A 20,159-nucleotide genomic window follows, 5' to 3' on the forward strand; every position below is an offset into this window, starting at 1 on the left:
TTCAGCTGTCAGGAACACGATGGCACCACTTCTCATTTTCCTTTCACTTGTCGTCACTTTAGTATAATTGATGAAGTTTCAAAAGTTTCTCTGGATGAACTTACCATGAGTTGAACGGGGATTCCAAGGTTCACTCTGCAGTGTAAACGGTCATGACGACTCCAAGAGCCGATCGCATCTAGCCTAGCCATGATGTCTTCGGAAGCCGTCGCCGGAGGAGTCACTGGATGAGAGCGCTGGATATTCATTTGTACAGGCTTCGGAGACACGATAATGGGAGACGGTTCCAGTCGCGGCGCTCAGCGAAATAACCCACACTGAAGGAGTGAACTCTTATCGAGCTCAGGAACGGTTCGGTTCCTCTTGTTCCGCCGAAGTTGCGATGTCATAACCGCAGTACCTATGTACATATATATGTATGTAGGCTCAAAAGATTTAGTATTATATCCCAGACAGACACTTACTGTACCTAGGCAGCAGACATATGTATATTTATTTCGGTCGCCTCAACTTTTATATATAACATATATATATAGACCGCATAGGCATCAAATATCGCAAGGGATAGTGATTGATATGGCCCAACCCGCATCGGCTTAGGCGTCGCCAAGAAATTTGGATAGGCGCCAGCTTTCCCGTTCCCCATCAACGTCATTGAAACTCCCCACGTGTATCTTTTTGGTGCTTCACGCAAAACTCCCTACTTTGCGATTCTTAATTATTCGCTTATTCCGGTCAGCGCAACCCTTCGCGTCTGCGCGCTGTCCGGGCTTGTTATCTGTCATCGCAAAATTATCCAATACTCCCCCCTCCCCTGAGCACGCATTGAGTGCACCCCAACGGCCACGATGAGTCGGTAAGCAACCCCGAAGTGAGACTGGAAATTCCCTCTGACAGAAGATTGCACAGGACCGAGACTGATTTGGCCATTAATATCCGCAAGGCTACAAGTATCGGTAAGTGGCTGGCCGAAGACGATGCCGAAGCGGGAGAGTGAACTTGATCAGCTGACAATGGACTGTGAATAGAGGAGACCGCCCCCAAACGTATGTCTGGACCGCATTCCATTGTATTCTGTCAATCCGATTGATGCCGCCTCTGGTGTCGCTTCCGAATCAGACTGACCATCCCCCGCGCCTGCAGGAAAACATGTGCGGAGCTGTATCGTCTATACATGGGACCACAAGTCGTCGGCTGCCTTCTGGGCTGGCATGAAAGTGTATGTTTTTGGATGATGTGGCGGGCTTGGAACAATTGCTGTTCGCGAGATTGCTGACATGTCTTAATTTTTCGCAGGCAGCCTGTCCTCGCCGACGAGGTCCAGACGTTCAAGGCCCTGATCACGATACACAAGGTTCTTCAGGAGGGCCACCCCATGGTTGTACGCGAGGCGCAGCAGCACACAAACTGGATTGATAGCTTAATGAGAGGTGTTGGTGGCGACGGCATTCGAGGTATGTTCTCCACACGGGAGGGTTGCGAACTTGCCCAATGCTTGAGGAGTGGCGCATGCGATAGACAGGATATTGACGATTGATAAACATAGGATACGCTCCGCTCATCCGAGAATATGTCTTCTTCCTCGAGTCGAAGCTGGCCTTTCACCGCAACCACCCCGAGTTCAATGGTATGTCGCCCCCGAGTACATCTGGTTTGGAGACGGACAATGTCTAACGACCACAGGATTGTTTGAGTATGAGGAGTATATTAGTTTGAAGTCGATCAATGATCCGAACGAAGGGTGCGTACATGCCGGTCCTTGTCAGAATGCACATAGATTGATGTTAACGTTCGCGCAGCTACGAGACAATTTCCGATCTCATGGCTTTGCAAGATCAAATTGATTCCTTCCAGAAACTCATCTTCTCAAACTTCCAGTCCGGCACGAACAATGAATGTCGGATCTCGGCATTGGTCCCCCTTGTGCAAGAGAGCTATGGCATTTACAAGTTCATCACCAGCATGCTAAGAGCCATGCACACAAGTACGTTGACCCTGAGTCCTTGGAGGATGTGTTCAATAACCGCTGACCGCTATTGTCTGCAGCCACTGGAGACGATGAGGCTCTTGAGCCCCTCCGAGGCCGGTATGATGCCCAGCACCACCGCCTTGTTCGGTTCTACTATGAGTGTTCCAACTTGCGCTACCTGACCGGTCTCATTACCATCCCAAAATTGCCACAAGATCCTCCGAATCTGCTTGCCGAAGACGACGACCGCCCAGCTCTCCCTAGGCGACCGGCAAAAGAGGTGGAAAGTCAGCCCTCCCCGCCGCCCAAGGTCGCTGCTGAACCCGAGCCGATCAACGATTTCTGGACCAACGAAGCCAAGCGTCAACAAGAAGAGTACGAGGCGGAACAACAGCGCTTGCAGCAGCAGTGGGAGGATCAGCAACGCCAGCAGGCCCTTGCGCAACAGCAGGCACAGAATGACTTTGAAGAACAGCAGCGTTTGCAGGCGGAACAGCAACGACTGGCACAGGAGCAACTTCTCCGTGATCAGTATCAAACACATACACAAGGCCGACTTGCAGAGTTGGAGCAGGAGAACCTCAATGCTCGTGCCCAGTATGAGCGGGATCAGTTGATGCTGCAACAATATGACCGCCGTGTCAAGGACCTCGAGGAGCAGATGAACCATTTGAACTCGAACCTGAACCTCCAAAGTGCTTCGAAGGACGAGCAGATCCGAGCTCTGCAAGAGCAGGTAAACACCTGGCGTTCTAAGTACGAGGCGTTGGCAAAGCTGTACTCGCAGCTTCGACAGGAGCACCTTGATCTTCTGCAAACCACAAAGAGCCTCAAGCTCAAGGCGGCCTCTGCACAGGAAGCAATCGACCGCCGCGAGAAGCTGGAGCGCGAGCTCAAGACCAAGAACTTGGAGCTGGCTGACATGATCCGGGAACGTGACCGTGCTTTGCATGACCGTGACCGCTTGACAGGCACCAACAAGGATGACTTAGAGAAGCTCAAGCGAGAATTGCGCATGGCCATCGAGCGTGCTGAAAATGCAGAGCGCTCCAAAGGCACCGAGATATCATCCATGCTTTCCAAGTACAACCGCGAGATGGCCGATTTGGAAGAGTCTCTCCGAATCAAGACCCGGGCTTTGGACGAGTACTCCAGCCGTAACAATGACCGACAGGGAGACCATGACTTGGCCCTTCGTGAGAAGGACGAGGAGATTGAGGTGTACAAATCTGGAATGGAACAGGCTCTTATGGAGCTGGAGGAGCTGAGAATGGTAAGCAGAGGCCTGAACACCATACAATAAATGAATACTGATCACGTGGGCTTGTAGAACCAAGGAGATGTCGACCATGCGCTGGACAGCCAGATTGACACTGTGCTTCACGGCACAGTGGCAAAGATCAACGATATCATCGACTCTGTATTGCAGACTGGTGTGCAGCGTGTCGATGATGCTCTGTACGAATTGGACTCGTCTATGCAGGCTGGTAACCAGAACGCCTCTCCCCCATATGTTCTTTCGCAGATCGAAAAGGCATCGGCCTCTGCGACCGAGTTTTCCACGGCCTTCAACAACTTTATTGCCGATGGGCCCAACAGTCCCCATGCTGAGATCATCCGCACAGTCTCTATCTTCTCCGGATCCGTATCGGATGTGTTGAGCAATACCAAGGGTCTGATTCGCTTCGCCAACGACGATAAGAGCTCTGATCATCTTGTCAATGCGGCTCGCAAGTCTGCACAAGCGACCGTGCGGTTCTTCCGTGGCTTGCAATCATTCCGTCTCGAAGGTCTGGAGCCTCTACAGAAGACAGATGTGGTCATCAACAACAACCTTGAAGTTCAACGTGATCTCCAGTCGTTGTCGAAGCTGGTTGACTCGTTTGCTCCCAAGAACAGCAAGATCAGTACAAATGGTGATCTGGGTGATCTCGTCGACCAGGAGCTGCTGAAGGCCGCTGATGCCATCGACGCAGCTGCCCAGCGTCTTGCCAAACTCAAAAACAAGCCTCGTGATGGGTTCTCGACTTACGAGCTGCGCATCAACGATGTCATTCTTGCTGCCGCAATTGCCGTCACCAACGCAATCTCGGAGTTGATCAAAGCCGCCACAGAAACCCAGCAGGAGATTGTCCGCGAAGGCCGTGGTAGCTCTTCTCGTACTGCCTTCTACAAGAAGAACAACCGCTGGACGGAGGGCTTGATCTCTGCCGCCAAGGCAGTGGCTTCTTCGACCAACACATTGATCGAGACTGCAGATGGTGTTATCTCCGGTCGCAACTCGCCCGAGCAGCTCATTGTCGCCTCTAACGATGTCGCAGCCAGCACTGCCCAGCTTGTTGCAGCCAGTCGCGTGAAGTCAATCTTCATGAGCAAAACCCAGGACCGCCTGGAGACAGCCAGTAAGGCTGTCGGTGCCGCTTGCCGTGCTCTTGTAAGACAGGTGCAAGACATCATCAAGGAAAAGAACCGAGACGGCGATGACGCAGAGGATTATGGAAAGTTGAGCTCGCACGAGTTCAAGGTCCGCGAAATGGAGCAACAGGTATGTGACATCCCCTTCCCCCTTGTATCTAATCCACCTCATTCTCATGTGTGTTCCCTCAACAGGTCGAAATTCTTCAACTCGAAAACGGTCTCGCTCGTGCGCGCCAGCGTCTCGGCGAGATGCGCAAGATCTCTTACCAGGAGGACTGAGCAACTTTGTCACATGTGCCTTTATTTCGCTCATAGCTGTCTGTGTATATCCCGCATCTCAATTCCAAAGTATTTTCCGTGTCGCTCTTCGTGATCTTTGACCTGGGCCGATTTGCATCTTGCCGTAGTTAGTCTAGAGTTTTGATTTCCCATAGCGAATGCAAGCATCTCACACAGTTCCTGATCGGATACAATACACGAAGTCACTCCATGCATCCACATCTGCGTCTTGGCTCCAGTAGAAGCCCATGTAGAATGCGTGGTCGCACACTTGTTCCGTGGCCTAGATCTCCTGCTGGTCACTGCATGCCAAGACTTGGCCCAAACTGACTGGTGGATCCTCGGGCGTGGCGCATGCAGATCCATGGGTCAAAGCAACTAGCGCCGGGTATCAACAAAGAATATCGAGACGTCACCTCGTGCACCTCGTAGCTGCAGACAAAGAAATGGATGCCACCGCGTCGTTGTGTGGTCTGGTCTTTGACTTCAAAGCGTCATCAATGCCAAAAAAAAGACTGCTTAAAAGTAATTGCGACCGCGAGACTTGTGATTGGGACGAACTGTGATTCAGATGAATGGTTATGGGACCGATTTGGCAGAACGCCAATCAAGTAAAGCCCTTTGACCAAGTCCGTTTTACATATCTACAATACAGAGAAGAAAAAAAGACCAAGCAAGCAATCTTTGATTTGCAAATAGCTAAATTACAGAAAAGATTCACGCAGGAAGCAAATAGGTACTGGGCAACTCTTGGGATAGAAAACCAATCAAGAGAAAAAAAACTAGCAAATTCAGGCTTCATGTGACGGATAAAGTACTTGAAAGCAAAGGCTGAGGGGTAAGACACCGCAATGGGCAAGGTGAAGGGGATATTGGGAAAGACAGAAGTGTGATAATCGAACAGGGTATCAAACAAGTGAGTAGAATGGCCCCAGGGGACGGATTTGAGATCAATAGAAGGGATTAAATTTTCTTTTTTTGAATTTTTTGTTTTGCGGGAGTTTTTTTGGTTTGTTGTTTCTGTAATACGCCTTGTGGGACAAGAAAGCAAAGCACAGAAGAAATTGAGGAATCAGAATCCAGAGAATAGAAGTAGTGTAATAGAAGTCGTGGTACCATGATCATAACCGTTGAAGCCAAAGTTGCAGAGTGTTGGTATCAAATCAAGTCGGAAACAAGCATTTCGTGGTTGTGGATATCAAGATTGATGCCGTTGGTAAGAGTTGTAGTAGAATATTCCATGGAGTCGAATATGGCATTCTGAAGTTGACCGGTGCCAATGATCTGACCATCGGATTCATTGAAGAAATCAGGAATAGGCGCAACATTGTCGGGGTTGAAAAATCCAATTTGGTCATCCAGATCTTTCATGAACTCCTCTGCAGTTGACATAGATTGAAATTCATCCTGAGATTCCTGAGCATTGTTGTACAGCTCAACGTAGGCGGGATCGGCTTCGATAGAGCTTGTATCCTCGTTGCGGACTCGAGTTGCTCGTCGCTTGCGCTCGTGGGGTCGACGGGGAGCATACTGATAGTCAGGGTATTTGAGTGCATGCAAGGCTTTCAAGCGCTCGGCAATCAGTGTGTACTTGGTGCGAACGGCGTCAGACTCGTTGTTCCAACGTGCGCCAAGGATGCGGGCTGACTCTATAGTTAGTATGGATTCAGCAATTTAAATCAGGAAATAGCACTCACAGATTTCGTTGTTGGAGACCCCTGGGTTGGCAGCCTTGACGTGATTGTGGAATGCCTGACGGTACAGAATAAAGCAATTTGGGGGTCGTGGAATCTTGACCGAAGAATCTCCAGCTGTATGCAAGGGCGTTCCGATGCTGCTGTGATCACTCGTGTTAACTGAGGTGTCGCTAAGGCTCGAGCCTTGAGAGGTGACTGACTCATCGTCACTTGCAACAAGACGGTAGCACGAAGTAGGCACGTCATGCAAGATGTGGACCTTTTTGTTCATGATGTTTCTATTTTCGTATGTTAACAGAGAGGACTCAAAGTAACTTCAAGGTCAAGTACTTACGCAAGACGGTCAGCCATGACTTTCAAATTGGCCTCCCCGATGACATCAGTGACTATGTCGCAGGGAACCAGAACTTCTCCGTTGTTAGCCCGGAGCTGCACAATGGCATCACCCCACAGAATCTCGGTGGCACGACGAGCGCTCATTGAATTAGGGTCATTGATGTCCCAGAAGGTGGTCTGCGACATCTTGAACAAAGAGAAGAAGTAGAAAATGGAAATCAAGTAAGACAAACTGACTTATTATTTCCGAGGAGCAGCAAATAAGAAAATTGTGTTGGGATGAAGAGAAGCAAAGGATTGAAGAGGTCGAAAAGAAAAAGTAGTAAGGAAAAAAGCAGAACCGCAATCAAAAATAAAATACGGTGGGGGACAGTCTAGGATTTCTTTGTTTGCTCTAGCAAGACCAATAATAGAGGGAGGTGTGATTTCTTTGTTGACGAAGTAACCAATAGAGCAAAGAGAACAGAGGACAAAGAAAATAGCAAGAACAAAGAAAACACAATAGGACAAAGAAATCTCAATAGACAAAGAAATTTCAATAGACAACGAAATCTCAATAGACAAAGAAATCTCAATAGACAAAGAAATCTCAATAGACAAAGGAATCTCAATAGACAAAGGAATCTCAATAGACAAAGAAGCCACAATAAACAAAGAAAATACAGTAGACAAAGGAAGGTAAGGAGCAACAGTGACTTTGATAACATGTACCTTTAACAATCAATTTACGTATGTATCTGAGAACTCAATTTTAGATTTCCAGTTTTCTATATATTGCACTCTTTTACACTTTCTACAAGTGATATATTTATAGAAATGATAAAAGTTAGGCTTCTAGACTACAGAAGACATACTATAGTGAAAACCAAATGTGGAAATCTTCCACGTGGGGGGGATCTATAGATCTAGCGCTTAGCGCCTCCACCTAAAACTTAAAATATTTTGATAGTTACAATACTGTACACACAACGTTACACATAAAAATAGCTTCACTTTCTTACCAAAGAGTTTGAATAGAAGGCTAAGGAGTTAATAAGATACTTCCCTTTAAGGTACTTCTGCTCTTCGACTATTTAATGACTCATACAAAAATAAAGCAATCAAATTAACTAATTAATTAAATAAATCAATAAGTTAATAAAAGAAAATGAGAACAATTCATTATCAATAGTACTAGTAGACAATAAGAGTCCACCAATCAAGTTACACCAAATCAAAACATGTCAATTGAGAACAATACATTGTCAATAGCGAATAAGGGTAGTCCACCAATTAAATCACACCAATCAAAACATCCATGGATCCATGTCAATAAACACAATCTTAGAATAAACAGCCAGATTCTCATGATCAAGGCAGTGAAGAAATTATTACATATATATATACAAACACACACACATATATTTTACAAAAACAGCTGCTCAAAGCCAACACCAGCTCTTTATGCTACCGCACTATAAGACTATATGCGAACATATGACATACTTATCTCAAGGACATCCATAGATGGCTTGCTTTTATAGTAATAAACAATATAAAAAATACCTCTATAGCATATAGCTTTCTTTGACACGAGCAATATTTCTTTTAAAGTACCTAGGTACTCGAGTATATAATCTTGCAGGGTAGGGTTTTGGATATTATGAGCTATCTAAGGGATTGGGCCTAATAACCGGGCGAACTCTAGACAAACTGGTCAGAATTCACATACGTGTACATCAAATCCTTTACCTAAGATCAAGGTGTGGTGACATATATCGGCATCAACTGCATATAGAGATATCTTTTGAATGAGACATGCGGGCAGTTTATGACTCATGCAATCCAGCGGATGAGTTCCAATCACTGGCCCAGATGAACGTAGGACATCGCCATTGTGTGCCCTTTTCCTTTTCTCCGTTGGGTCCCAATGGCCGTGAACAGATCCAAAACAAGCGGCCACGATTCATTCCAGGCTTTTTTGTCGTCAGACTGATACATGGCTCTTTGTGCCCATCACATGATGGAGCCGGCCTCTTGGTAAATAGCTTCGACCAATCCTCCTTGCTTGCAATTGGGTCGATGATAAAGTCGTTGTTGACGGCATTGCCTTCTCTTGCTGTGGAAACTATGTCTTTCTGGGTGATTGAAGGGCTTCCAGGATCAACAAAGGAGGCTGTTTCGTCTTCATGTGATGGTTTAGATGATTCGCAGTTGAGAGGTGATACCCATGAGGTTGGAGGTACCGTAGGAGACTGTACAGTTGGATAATCATTGGTAGCTTTGGGTTTGAAGAAGCCCTTTAATGTCTTTTGGCTACCTATGGAGATTCCGGAAGACGTTGCTGCAGAGGGCTTGGGGTATTTTCGGAATGCAGTAGAGGAAAGCCGGGGGCGCTTGCGAGCAGCAGTTTGAGGAGATTCGGTGTTTTCAATGGTATGTGCAGCAACCTTTTGTTCCCGCGTACCAGGACTCAGGTTTGGGTGTACAGTCGGTGTTTTGTTGGTGTGAGCTCCAAAGACTGCAGCTGGGGTAGCGGCTAAATGCGCCGAGTTCGATGATAGAGGTGTAGGCTTGCGGGCAAACATATCTTTGATGCTTCTGCGCTTATCAAGATCAAACTCTGGCAGCAAACGTCCCGAAGCGGGCAATATGCAGCGATTCGAATATTCCTGTTGTCGTTTACCATCACTAAACATTCCTGGTGGGTTGAGAATATCCAGAATTTTAGTTTGTTCTCCATGCTGATTCACAGATTCTTTCAAGACCACATAGACAGGACAGTGGTCTGAGCCCTTTTGAGCAATTAGTTGGGGGATAGAGTGACACAGGCTAACAAGGAGACATCATACCATCAATCCTTCTTGAATGTTCGAATCCGAAAACCAGTCTTGTATATCCAAGCTGCATAGCACATAGTCGATCCTTGAGCCGTAATTCCCCGGCCGGGCATTTAGTTTCTGATCCCAGCAAGTGTACATGCCACTGCGATCTGGGTAAAATGATCTACAGACATCTAGAAGGACTGGCTTTTCCCTGCCTTCTTCGCGCTCGCCGATCACCACGCCATCAGATAGCAGTTGGTTGAACAGACGTCGAGCAGGACTGGAGATAAACTCCTCTGCTGACGTTGTAGCTTTCCGTATGAGCTCCAATCCATGAGCAGTGTCAATGACCTGCTTTGAAATATTGATGTCTCCGGTCACGATCACGCGTTTCCCCATTCCAACCAAGTTGCGGACCCGAGCATCTAGCGCATTGAGGAAGTCCATACGGAAATTGTCCCGACTCTCGTCTCGATAAGCAGGGCAATAAACACCAATAAGAACAAATGCAGGAAACTCAAGGACGACACAGCGGCCTTCCGAGTCGAGGGTTGGTGCGTCAATTCTGGCATCAGGCCTCGGACTCACGTCATGTTGCTCATCTTCCGAATCGAGCACATCAGCCATCGTTGGTCTGGAAAGTTGATCAGTCGTCGGATATCCGCCAATCTGCTGCTCTTCTGGAAGGTTGCAGAAAGGAACCGATGAGTTCGGTGGGCAGAGGACACCAGTTATGCCTTCTTCTGCCCGGATAGGAGAACATGTAGCATTGCGCGTATAAATTACGACACCAGAGTACCCTGAAAGTCATAAGCATTTTTGTTAAGTAATTGCGGAGTTGCAGCTTGCCTTTCTTAACACGAGGGAGGCTAAAGTAACAGTCCCATCCTGGCACAAGGACCATGTCATCTCGGAGATCTTTGCGCTGAATCTTGGTTTCTTGTAGAACAACAATATCTGCTTCCAGGATTTCAAACATAGACTTTAAACCTAGTCAGCTCTGAATAGTTTAAATATGCAACGGATAGACACATACCTCGAATGTCCGCGTTCCTCTCCATGGCTCGTATGAGAACGGATTTCTGCCAGATGTGTCAGTATCGAGAAAATTTCACTTGTAGAGCTTTCTCGTACCGAATACCATTGACTGTTGTTTCATTTACAGTTAGCATCCAGTAAACACTCTAGTCCCTGTGCAAGAACCAAGCAAAACTTACCATTCCATGTAGTGATACGGAATCCCATGGTTGAATATTAATTTATTTGGAGAGGACATAGCATTTCCTGCGACATAGAAAAATAAGGTCTCTTCAAAGGCAACGCTCACAGTCGAAGTTCACTTCAGTGGAGTTCGCCAGTCCATCGAATTGACATAACCCGTGACAAGGTCAGCACGTGACCTGGGTGACATCAGGGATTATATAATCCGGCAGATCACGGGGATGCGCTAAAGGCGGCTTTTGCTTCATCGCACCACCTTCGGACGTCCTCCTACAAAAGAACCCCCCTTAACACCACCCACCATGTTCCCTCAGCGCATCGTCGGTCGCCTGTCTCAGCGTGCTTCGCAGCAGATGCGTCCCGGCTCAGTCCGGTCAACTGTTCAGCGCCGTTTCAACAGCGCCGAGGCTAAGCCTTCTTGGATCGCTGACAACGAGTTTAACCGCGAGAGAGCTGCCGTCAAGCACCATGCTGCTTCTACCAGTGGTCAGTCAATCCTCATTTGAGCAATTGATGTTTCAGCTTAATTTTTGGCTATCAAAAATGTCTCTTACTGACTCAATGTTTACCCAGACCTCTGGCGCAAATTGTCCATCTTGTACGTTCCCCATTGAAACAAACTTCCGGTATGAATTCAATCGCAGAGACTAATTTGATAAAAGTGCTGTCATTCCCTGCCTGATTGGTGGTGGCCTCAACGCCTACAACCTCTGGTCTGAGCACTGGGAGCACTGGGAGCACATGCCCCCTCTTGAGGAGCGCACCGAGTACCCATACCAAAACATTCGCGTCAAGAACTTCCCTTGGGGTGACGGTGACAAGGCAAGTTTTTCCAAACACATTTAAGCAAAGATTCATACGCTAACCAAAGTCTGGTATAGACCATTTTGTGAGTTTCGACCTATTAACCCCGACCACATCCCGTGCCCTTTGATGCACGATACCCAACTTCTACCGGGTTTGACTGGATTCTTTATCTGCCTGTTAATCTGATGATTAACCCGTGCCTTTTCGTTGTCTCAAAGCTTGAATATTGCATAACTAACTCATCGATCTATCAATAGCTGGAACTCCGATGTCAACTACCACAACAAGGACAAGGCTACCTAATTTAGGTCGCCAGGTAATCGAGAAGCATCTTTAAATCCCGGCAGGAATTTTTTGGTCGGGTGTTTGGGCTGGCTTTTCCATGTACATCCTCTGCACTGTCGTTCTAGGAGCCAAATACACATTCCAATACTTGGAGCACCAAAGGTCCAGTTGACAGCGTGAAGCGAAGTTTCCTCTCACTACACAGTCAATCTTGCTATTTCATTTGTTTATTTTTTTTAAGTTTCCCGGGTTGGTTTGGCATACGTACTTGCGTTGGTCATTCCACCAAATACATACTGCTTTGCAATGCTTTGAATAAGAAGCACACTCATCTAGACATGTTCAAGGTGATCTAAAATCATAGACCTTGTATAGTCAGTAGCCAATCCCATAACCCGGTTGCACGTTTCGTGGACCTTTGCCTGCACCCTCGTGATCGGTACCAAGTGGTGTTGATATTGAGTTCGCCATTCTTTTGGCCCTACGTCGGCGTGGAATGCTGATGGGTGACTGACGCCGGCGATTGAATTCTAAGTAAATACAATTTCTACCTACGTACTGACACGACTGACAAATTGACTTGGTCTGTCATAGTCATACATCCACTAGTCATGGTCAATGCGCTGTTTTCTTTGACCTAGAGTGAAATCGCATCTGTATCACATCCTTGGCTTGTGAGGACTGAGAAAGTCCAATCAAGATAGATTCAAGCAGTGAGGTCTGTCTTGATTCAAGCGTAAACATCAAGACAATCTCACCGGCGCTGGAGAGTACTAACACATACTAGAATACAATAGCAAAATGGAGCCCTCTCTGCGATAGACCAAGACGCGTTGCAGGTCCCGACTGTGGGGCTTGTTGATAGAAAATAGCCGCGAGGACCTCCTTCTCGAATGTGAACTTTTGGCTCTTTCTTTCGCGACCAGTTTACAATATACAGCCACCTGGTCCGCTCTAGTCAAGCTGGGAGCAAATTGTTTCCTGCGATCGTTGTTGCAGGACTTAGCAAGAATGCATATAACTTTCTCAACATTGGGATTAGTCTCGGTCTCTTCGTGGCTGGAGGGTTCGTCATGAGACAAGTTGGAAATAATCTAAATGGTTGACTCTTGACCAGCAGTTCTATTAAAGCCTTTCTGGTGTTTGCAGCGGTCGCGATCCAGTACTCATCTTCGATCCAAAGGGATGGCTGTCCTGCCATGACAGTTGTTGTACTTTTGTCATTCTCGTCTGGGGCTCAGATGGCCATGAGCCGCTTATTGAAAACCACGAAAATCACCACAGCCATGGTGAAACCCACATTCATGGGTGTGGCGGTGAGTCCAAAGCTAGGGAAGCTGAATAACCGATTGAGAGACCGTCGGGTCATATTCTTGATTGTGCTGACTGCAGGGTGCTTTGTTGGTGCGCTCGCGCAACGTAAAGTCAGTTCGATATTTTCCATCTTGCTGTGTGCAATTGGAAATATCATGGTCAGCGTGGGCTTTTGGTTCAATCGACCATGCCTGGAGAGAGCTCGGAAGGATTAGTAGGGATTTGCAAGAAAATGATTGGATACTCAGCAAGGCATATATGATATTAATGATACATAGACATTTAAATCTTTTGGACCCTTTAGAAGAAGCAAAAGTCGGGTCATGAAAAAACCATTGTGATTATAGAAAAAGTAGGAAAGGTGGAAAATGACACAGAGGGTGGATCCCGAAATCAAGTGGGGCTTACCCGCTACCTTAAATGGAAGTGGACTTGTATGTTGTTTATCATCTTCTCTGCTTTTCTGCGCCTTTGCCCTTCCGCTTCCTTCATATCTAGCTTGATATCTTTTCTTTGTCTTTATATTTCTCATACGCACTCTATACCCCACCTCCGCACTCTTTAAAGTCTTCTGTCGTTACTTTGCGTCTTTGTTCTTACACTCTTGCACCTGATCATGCCGCGCAAAGACTTTTTGCGAGATCTTGAACAAGCGGTGGCACCTGGCCACTTCCCATGCATCTCCAATATCAGGGCAGGGGAGTGTGATGGGTCCATCTCTTTCACATTTACAGAGCCTAAGAAAAGCATCACACTCGATCTTCAGGCCATTGTATCAGGTAAGAAAACTATGACTCACACTGTCATTAATATCGTGCTAACCGAGAATCCAGATTCACATGATTACCCAAATTATCATAGCTATTTGATCTTCTCAACCTCTGAAAATTGCCCTCCAACAGTCACTTCATCTCTGGAAGACGCGGGGTCTTTCTTTAAAGGCTCAACAATTGATGGACTGTTAAGCAACGTTCCAAAGATCATCGCCAACGCCACCTTTGAACATGATTCCGCATTCAGCTTCTCCGAAGAAGAGCATACTCCCGATTCTAATGAGTGCGAGCCAGCCAGCGATGATGATGAACCAAATTGGGAATCTGATGACGAAGGAACCCTATTCGGACCCACTCAACCTGAGAGTGAGCTGCGAAAGAAGATTCGCCGCGACTTACGTGAGGCCAAAATTGCTGGGTTTAAGATTGGGTATCTGGGGTCAGCAAAGGGCATCATCGTTGTGTCTGTGTCCTGCCGCATTGTTAAACTTGGTATCTCCGAGGAAGCCATGGATGCCTGGAATGTCAAACCCGCGGAGTACGTGGTCTTATTAATCCGCTATATACCAGCCTACCAAGATCTTCAGATGGTCATCGATTTAGGAAGCGATGCAAAAAGCGCCAGGATCCAGATGCATGTCGGTCTCTGCGACTCGTACAAACCATCCTTGGAGCATGCTACTATGTTTTTCCAAGACACACAGGGTCAAGGTACGAAGAGCAAAAGTCAGACCTCCAACAATGTTATGAAAGGTCATCCACTCAAACGACTGTTTAATGGAGAATCGCTTGACTCCCTTCTCGGAGAGCGCCTTCTGGGAATTGTCAAGCTTCGGCTACAATATGGGTTTTCATGGACAGGGGCAGAGCTGTTCTTCCAAACGCATCAAGGCATGAGTCTCAGCGACTCCAATACTTCTCTACCGGAGTATCACCAGCCAGATAGCTGGGCCACCTCAACACCATCATTTCTTGCCGCCGATCATGTGGCCAAAATGGACCACAATGTTTCAAATATTTCTTTACCTCTTCTGGCAATGCAGTTCACACTTCGACACTTTGTCAAGTGTACAGAGTTCTGTCTTGTTTGCCATTGCAAGACTGGTGATACTTTCGAGGCAATCAAGCCCTACGTCTGCTCCAACGGACTGTGTTTGTACCAGTACATGGCGCTGGGCATGGCCCCCAGTATTGAATATGAAATCACCTCACAGCCTTTTGTCGTTGACCTGCTGATCAGTCTGGCATACTCCAGAGCTACATCATGGCAGCTTATGGACTTTCCTACTGGACTTCAACTTCGCGTTCCAATCAAGATTCTTCAGCGCGACCCAGACAGCAATGAAATGTATACTGGACGGTTGAGTTATCCCAATCTTGAGCTTCAGATAAGCCAGCGCCCTCCGGTCCATGTTGGTGATTGGATCGTTATCTGCGGGAAAGCTGACTACTGTCAGAGTGCAGAGAGTGACGAAGATTGGCACTGTCGTGTTGAGCATGTCGCTGAATACACCGGTCATCTGATTCTCGCAACTCCGATTTGTCAGGGTCGAAAAGTACAATCAAGCGCGTTACAGCGTAATGACAGAGAAGTATGGTTCGCTGTCTACGACACCAATCTGGATGACTTGACCATTTCGCAAAAACAAAAAATGGTTTCACTCATTGTAGGCATCCTTCCCGATGTTCATGAAATGAAGTCCTTTATCGAAAGTCCCAAGAACCAACTTCTCTCAACATGGAAGCAAGTCATTTCTCCCGCTGCGCTGGGCATGTTACGCTGGGTTGTTGCTTCAAATCGATCCTTCATAAAAAAGGATGATAATGCGCCTCAACATCAGGTGGTTGGAATGAGTGACTTTGTCCAATTTCGTCTTGTTCAAGGGGCTGCTGATAAAGAACAACGCTTTACCGACGCTGTCAATTCTGTCTCCTTGACTCCAAAACCGAATCACCCCACACTGTTTGCGTGGCATGGTAGCTCTGTGAAGAACTGGCACAGTATCCTCCGTGAAGGACTTCATTATCACAATAATGTCACCCATGGTCGTGCCTACGGTGATGGTATCTACATGTCTAACCACTTCCACGTCTCGAGAGGTTACACTCATGGACATGGTTTGTCATGGCCCAAATCTCGACTTAAAATTTCGACAGTGATTTCTTTGAACGAAGTGGTCAATGCTCCCGAGAGATTCGTGTGTTCTGCTCCACATTATGTCGTGCAACATTTGGACTGGGTCCAGCCACGGTATCTGTTTGTCAAGGCCAAAGACACTAGCGAAGCTATGGGCTTGACCTCGCATCCATCGCAGATTGGGCACCAGGGAAGAAGTCTCTTTTATAAGCAAGACCAAAAGCACGTTGCCGTTGGCCCAGGCGGAACCCCAATAGAGATTCCTATCTCGATACTGAGCGGCCAACGAGGAAAGTTTCTTTGTGATACTGCACGAGCAAGACTTGAGGAGCTTGAATCACCATCTAAGAGGCGTAAGTACATGGTTGAAGATGATGAAGAACATGAGAATGGCGATAATATCAGCATCGAAACGGACATGGAGGATATTCAAATCCTATTGTCCGACGATCAAAGCCTCGAAAGTCACGCAGCAACTACTGTCAAAAATGAAACCGCTCCAGATACTGACCCCAAGACTGGCTACTACCCTGGACTCTTGCAGGAGGAATCTTTGCCTCTGCTATCTCCACCAGAGTATGCAACCACACCGGCCACAAAGATTCTCCAGCAGCATCTCGCAGCCACCATCAAAATCCAGAAGCAGGTTCCATTGCACCATCTCGGCTGGTATGTTGACCACAACTTAATCACAACAGTCTATCAATGGATCGTGGAATTGCATTCTTTTGATCCGGAACTTCTACTAGCGAAGGATCTCCAAGCCGTTGGAATGCAGAGCATCGTTTTAGAGCTTCGATTCCCTCCCCAATTTCCCATGGACCCCCCATTCGTACGAGTGATTCGCCCTCGCTTCCTTCAGTTTTCTCTCGGAGGTGGTGGGCATGTAACTGCTGGAGGTGCTCTGTGCATGGAATTGCTCACGCAGTCTGGTTGGCTACCGACAGCTTCAATTGAGAGCGTGTTGTTGCAGGTTCGTATGGCAATTCTCAACACTGATCCAAGACCCGCACGTCTGCAGCTCAATACATCAAATATGCACTACTCAGTGGGTGAGGCAGTGGCGGATTACAAAAGGGTTTCATTGGCGCATGGGTGGCAGATTTCAGAGGACATCCAGCAGCTTGCATGGTGAACCTTAGGCTTCTCGGATGTTTCAGCTGCACAATCGGTCTTGCTTTAATCTAGCTATGTTTTAGGGTTGAGTATATCAGACCATAGCCTGAATAACAATTATCGCTACTCTTCTTTCCCCATCCACTGTACCCTTTAGCCTGATTAAATGAACAATATATTGAAAAATGGGCTGTGATGGACTACCTAGGTAACTATACGTATTTCATTTCCTCTGCCAGATGGGGCTTCCTATTCCAGATGCCGCCACGTTCAGTCCATACCCAAAGAAGCACTGGGCCCCATGATAATGTTTGTTCGTGAATTACTTTTTTATTTCTTGAGAGGTTCCATGCTCCGTTTTCACCCCTAATCTCGGTCCGCTCAAAATACGCGGTAGGGTTAGTGTAATGGTTTTTGGACCATACAATAGAAGACAGATTACCAAGACTGCCAAGCACTCTTTCCAACCTTTGGCCTTTTTCCATTAGGGTTTTGCCTGGTTGGTTTAATGAAACTATGCAGGACGAGGAACAACTTATCCGGCCATGTAATGGGGAAGTTCCGGTTACGAAAAGGATTCGGACGTAGTGTCACCAACGAAGATATAACTAGAATTGGTGACACTCATAACAATAATGTGCCCCTGACGACTTCAGTTATGGGCATATAAGAGAGCTTTAACTCGGGTGTAATGGAGTGGATCCTGAACCTTTGGAGTACTATCGCTGAGACGGGTTATTGCCAGCGTATCACTGTCGATCATCAAGTGTACTTTGACCGCCACTCTACCCCGCCCCTGTTCATGTTAAATAGTCCGTTCTGGGAGAACCTGGAAGTTCCCCAAGTATCAGTCTCTGTAGAATTCGCACAATACATCGGTTCCGGAGTCCTCTTCATCTTACCTAGTTGACAGGCCCTATCCTGTAAACACTAAAACCCCCTATACTTTACACCGGGCCCTTTTATGGAAGACAAGAATTAGTCTTTATACAAGAATACTACGTTGTTCACGCTCCTCTATCGATTTATTACCTGGTTACTATCGTATCTTACTAAATCTATAGGCTACTTACTCCTAACCTAGTTTTCTTATTATAATTATAATTCTTCCATTTTAATCCCCTTCGATACGATGGTTAGAACCCAACGGGCTAGATAAGCTATTAGCGAAGAATCGCCGGATCTTCCTCGAAATACCTAAGACCCGGAAATCACTCCGCGAATTACTAACTTAGTAAAGACGATAAAGAAGAAGAATATTTATATAGTAAGTTATATAAGAAGAGCAGAACGTTAAAGTAAGAAGATTACCAGGTCAGGGGTGATCAGCCTGTCATTCCAGTAAGATACGATGGTGGATATGGAATGAATAGATGGAGGAGCGCCAACAATGTAGTATTCTTGTACAGTAGTTTTCGATTCCAGTTTTACTCCACACTCTTACGACTAATTTGCCAGAAAATAACTCCGAAATACGCTAGTCTTAGTTCAGGTCACCGCTCTATAAGTTAGGTAAAACTATAATAGTGATTGCCGTACTATAAACCCTAAGTCATCGTAATAATACTATACGTTATACGGAATCGCGTATCCCTTATAGAGTAGCGGTCAAGCTACATTGGCGATAGATAGTAATATTCCTAGTCCTCCCCCTTGGCCGTGGATTTAATTTATATATTAAGATTTGTCTTATCCACCTTAGACTTAAATGCTCTATTAAACAAGCAAACTCCTCAACTACATCAGAAGAAAATGGAATTCTACGAAAAGGCCGCCCCAGTAATCCCCCGCCCAAACCCAATGAAGGTCCTTGTCCTATCACTCCCACGAACAGGAACAACATGTACACCCCGGCCGAGCCTCAATCATAGTCTTTCCACTGAGCTAACCTAGACTAGCCATATGTGCAGCTCTCAGACAACTAGGGCTAAACCCATACCACTTCAGCGAAGCCTCTAAGAACAAGAACAACGAGCACTTCCAGCTCTGGCTTCAAGCCGTTCGGGCCAAATATGATGGAATCGGGACCCAATTTCGGGGGGAGGACTTTGATCGGATTCTTTGGAACTATGATGTACTCCCCATGATTCCATGCTCCGGTGTATGGTGGCATATAGAATACTGTAAAGATAGCTGACCACGAGGAAGGCCCTCTCTGACGACCCTTGCTGCCTTTTTATTGACGAGCTGCTCTCCGCCTATCCTAACGCACAGGTTATCCTGACAACCCGCGACCGTTCCGCCTGGCTGCGTTCTATGCAGAGATTTATCCTGGAGATTCTGTCTTGGCGGTCGATGCGTATCCTCTCGTACTTTGATCCCGAGTTCACCGGTCCGTATCAGGCGTTGCTCAACCGGACGACAACTGTCCTGTCCCAGGGTCAGCCACCCTGCGCTCCGTCCTCTGTTCCGGCGTTACTGGCGTCGTTTGATTCGCACTATGATCGTGTGCGGACTGCTGTCCCGGGAGATCGGCTGCTGGAGTTTCATCCGGGAATGGGATGGGAGCCGCTTTGTAAGTTTCTAGGCGTGGGGGTGCCGGAGGTGGCGTTTCCGCATATGAATTCAGGACCGGATGCCATGAAACTCGAGGTTGAGCTTTATTGGGATAGGTGGGGTGCTGTTGGGAAACGATTCGTCAGGAGGGTGATATTTTTGCTAGGCTTTTGGGGGTTGTTGGCTTGTTGGAGAAGCGGGGAGTGGTTCAAGTCGCAAGTCACGAATAATCATCATACCGTGTAGTAATGTTTGTTGGGAACGATGCGGCGGCGGGGCATGATTGGAACGGAATTCATGCAGAGAACTTTAGTATGATACAGGAGCAAATTCGCACTATCGGAAATAACTCTCGAACCAGTTGATGCAAGTTAACTTGGACTTCGTGCTATATATATAGCCTTCTGCAGTCCCTCTGACATAAAAAAAAGTATACAATGCCTCTTAACTACAGAAATGATAGATATGCTACGGGCTCATATCCAGGGTTGTTTATAATCCTAAGAG

General features: G+C 46.8%; 6 protein-coding genes across 6 annotated transcripts; 4 read left to right on the forward strand and 2 right to left on the reverse strand.

Annotated features, from left to right (window-relative positions):
- Positions 1 to 848: 848 nt before the first annotated feature.
- Positions 849 to 4,666, forward strand: N7529_006309 (putative cytoskeleton assembly control protein Sla2; the record flags this gene model as incomplete). Its single annotated transcript, XM_057241836.1, has 11 exons — positions 849 to 856; positions 910 to 956; positions 1,029 to 1,046; positions 1,144 to 1,219; positions 1,297 to 1,454; positions 1,547 to 1,627; positions 1,684 to 1,741; positions 1,800 to 1,984; positions 2,047 to 3,242; positions 3,300 to 4,514; positions 4,580 to 4,666. The coding sequence occupies 11 exons, from the start codon at positions 849 to 851 to the stop codon at positions 4,664 to 4,666; spliced, it is 3,129 nt and encodes a 1,042-aa protein (XP_057097195.1).
- A 1,158-nt stretch (positions 4,667 to 5,824) lies between these two features.
- On the reverse strand, positions 5,825 to 6,885 carry N7529_006310 (HMG-box domain-containing protein; the record flags this gene model as incomplete). The annotated part of the gene is made up of 3 exons (XM_057241837.1): positions 5,825 to 6,309; positions 6,364 to 6,641; positions 6,698 to 6,885. 3 exons carry the CDS (start codon positions 6,883 to 6,885, stop codon positions 5,825 to 5,827), a joined length of 951 nt encoding a protein of 316 aa, XP_057097196.1.
- Positions 6,886 to 8,507: 1,622 nt separating this feature from the next.
- On the reverse strand, positions 8,508 to 10,748 carry N7529_006311 (DNA-(apurinic or apyrimidinic site) lyase APN2; the record flags this gene model as incomplete). The annotated part of the gene is made up of 6 exons (XM_057241838.1): positions 8,508 to 9,473; positions 9,531 to 10,303; positions 10,383 to 10,485; positions 10,540 to 10,585; positions 10,638 to 10,650; positions 10,721 to 10,748. The coding sequence occupies 6 exons, from the start codon at positions 10,746 to 10,748 to the stop codon at positions 8,508 to 8,510; spliced, it is 1,929 nt and encodes a 642-aa protein (XP_057097197.1).
- Positions 10,749 to 11,026: 278 nt separating this feature from the next.
- N7529_006312 (cytochrome c oxidase subunit VIa) lies at positions 11,027 to 11,570 on the forward strand (the record flags this gene model as incomplete). Its single annotated transcript, XM_057241839.1, has 3 exons — positions 11,027 to 11,210; positions 11,298 to 11,322; positions 11,387 to 11,570. 3 exons carry the CDS (start codon positions 11,027 to 11,029, stop codon positions 11,568 to 11,570), a joined length of 393 nt encoding a protein of 130 aa, XP_057097198.1.
- Positions 11,571 to 13,746: 2,176 nt separating this feature from the next.
- On the forward strand, positions 13,747 to 17,175 carry N7529_006313 (putative ubiquitin conjugating enzyme; the record flags this gene model as incomplete). The annotated part of the gene is made up of 1 exon (XM_057241840.1): positions 13,747 to 17,175. The coding sequence occupies one exon, from the start codon at positions 13,747 to 13,749 to the stop codon at positions 17,173 to 17,175; it is 3,429 nt and encodes a 1,142-aa protein (XP_057097199.1).
- A 1,733-nt stretch (positions 17,176 to 18,908) lies between these two features.
- Positions 18,909 to 19,898, forward strand: N7529_006314 (sulfotransferase family protein; the record flags this gene model as incomplete). Its single annotated transcript, XM_057241841.1, has 3 exons — positions 18,909 to 18,999; positions 19,055 to 19,257; positions 19,305 to 19,898. 3 exons carry the CDS (start codon positions 18,909 to 18,911, stop codon positions 19,896 to 19,898), a joined length of 888 nt encoding a protein of 295 aa, XP_057097200.1.
- Positions 19,899 to 20,159: the final 261 nt, after the last annotated feature.

This window comes from Penicillium soppii (assembly GCF_028829465.1).
Source record: "Penicillium soppii strain IBT 18220 chromosome Unknown utg000005l, whole genome shotgun sequence".
Lineage (NCBI taxonomy): Eukaryota > Fungi > Ascomycota > Eurotiomycetes > Eurotiales > Aspergillaceae > Penicillium > Penicillium soppii.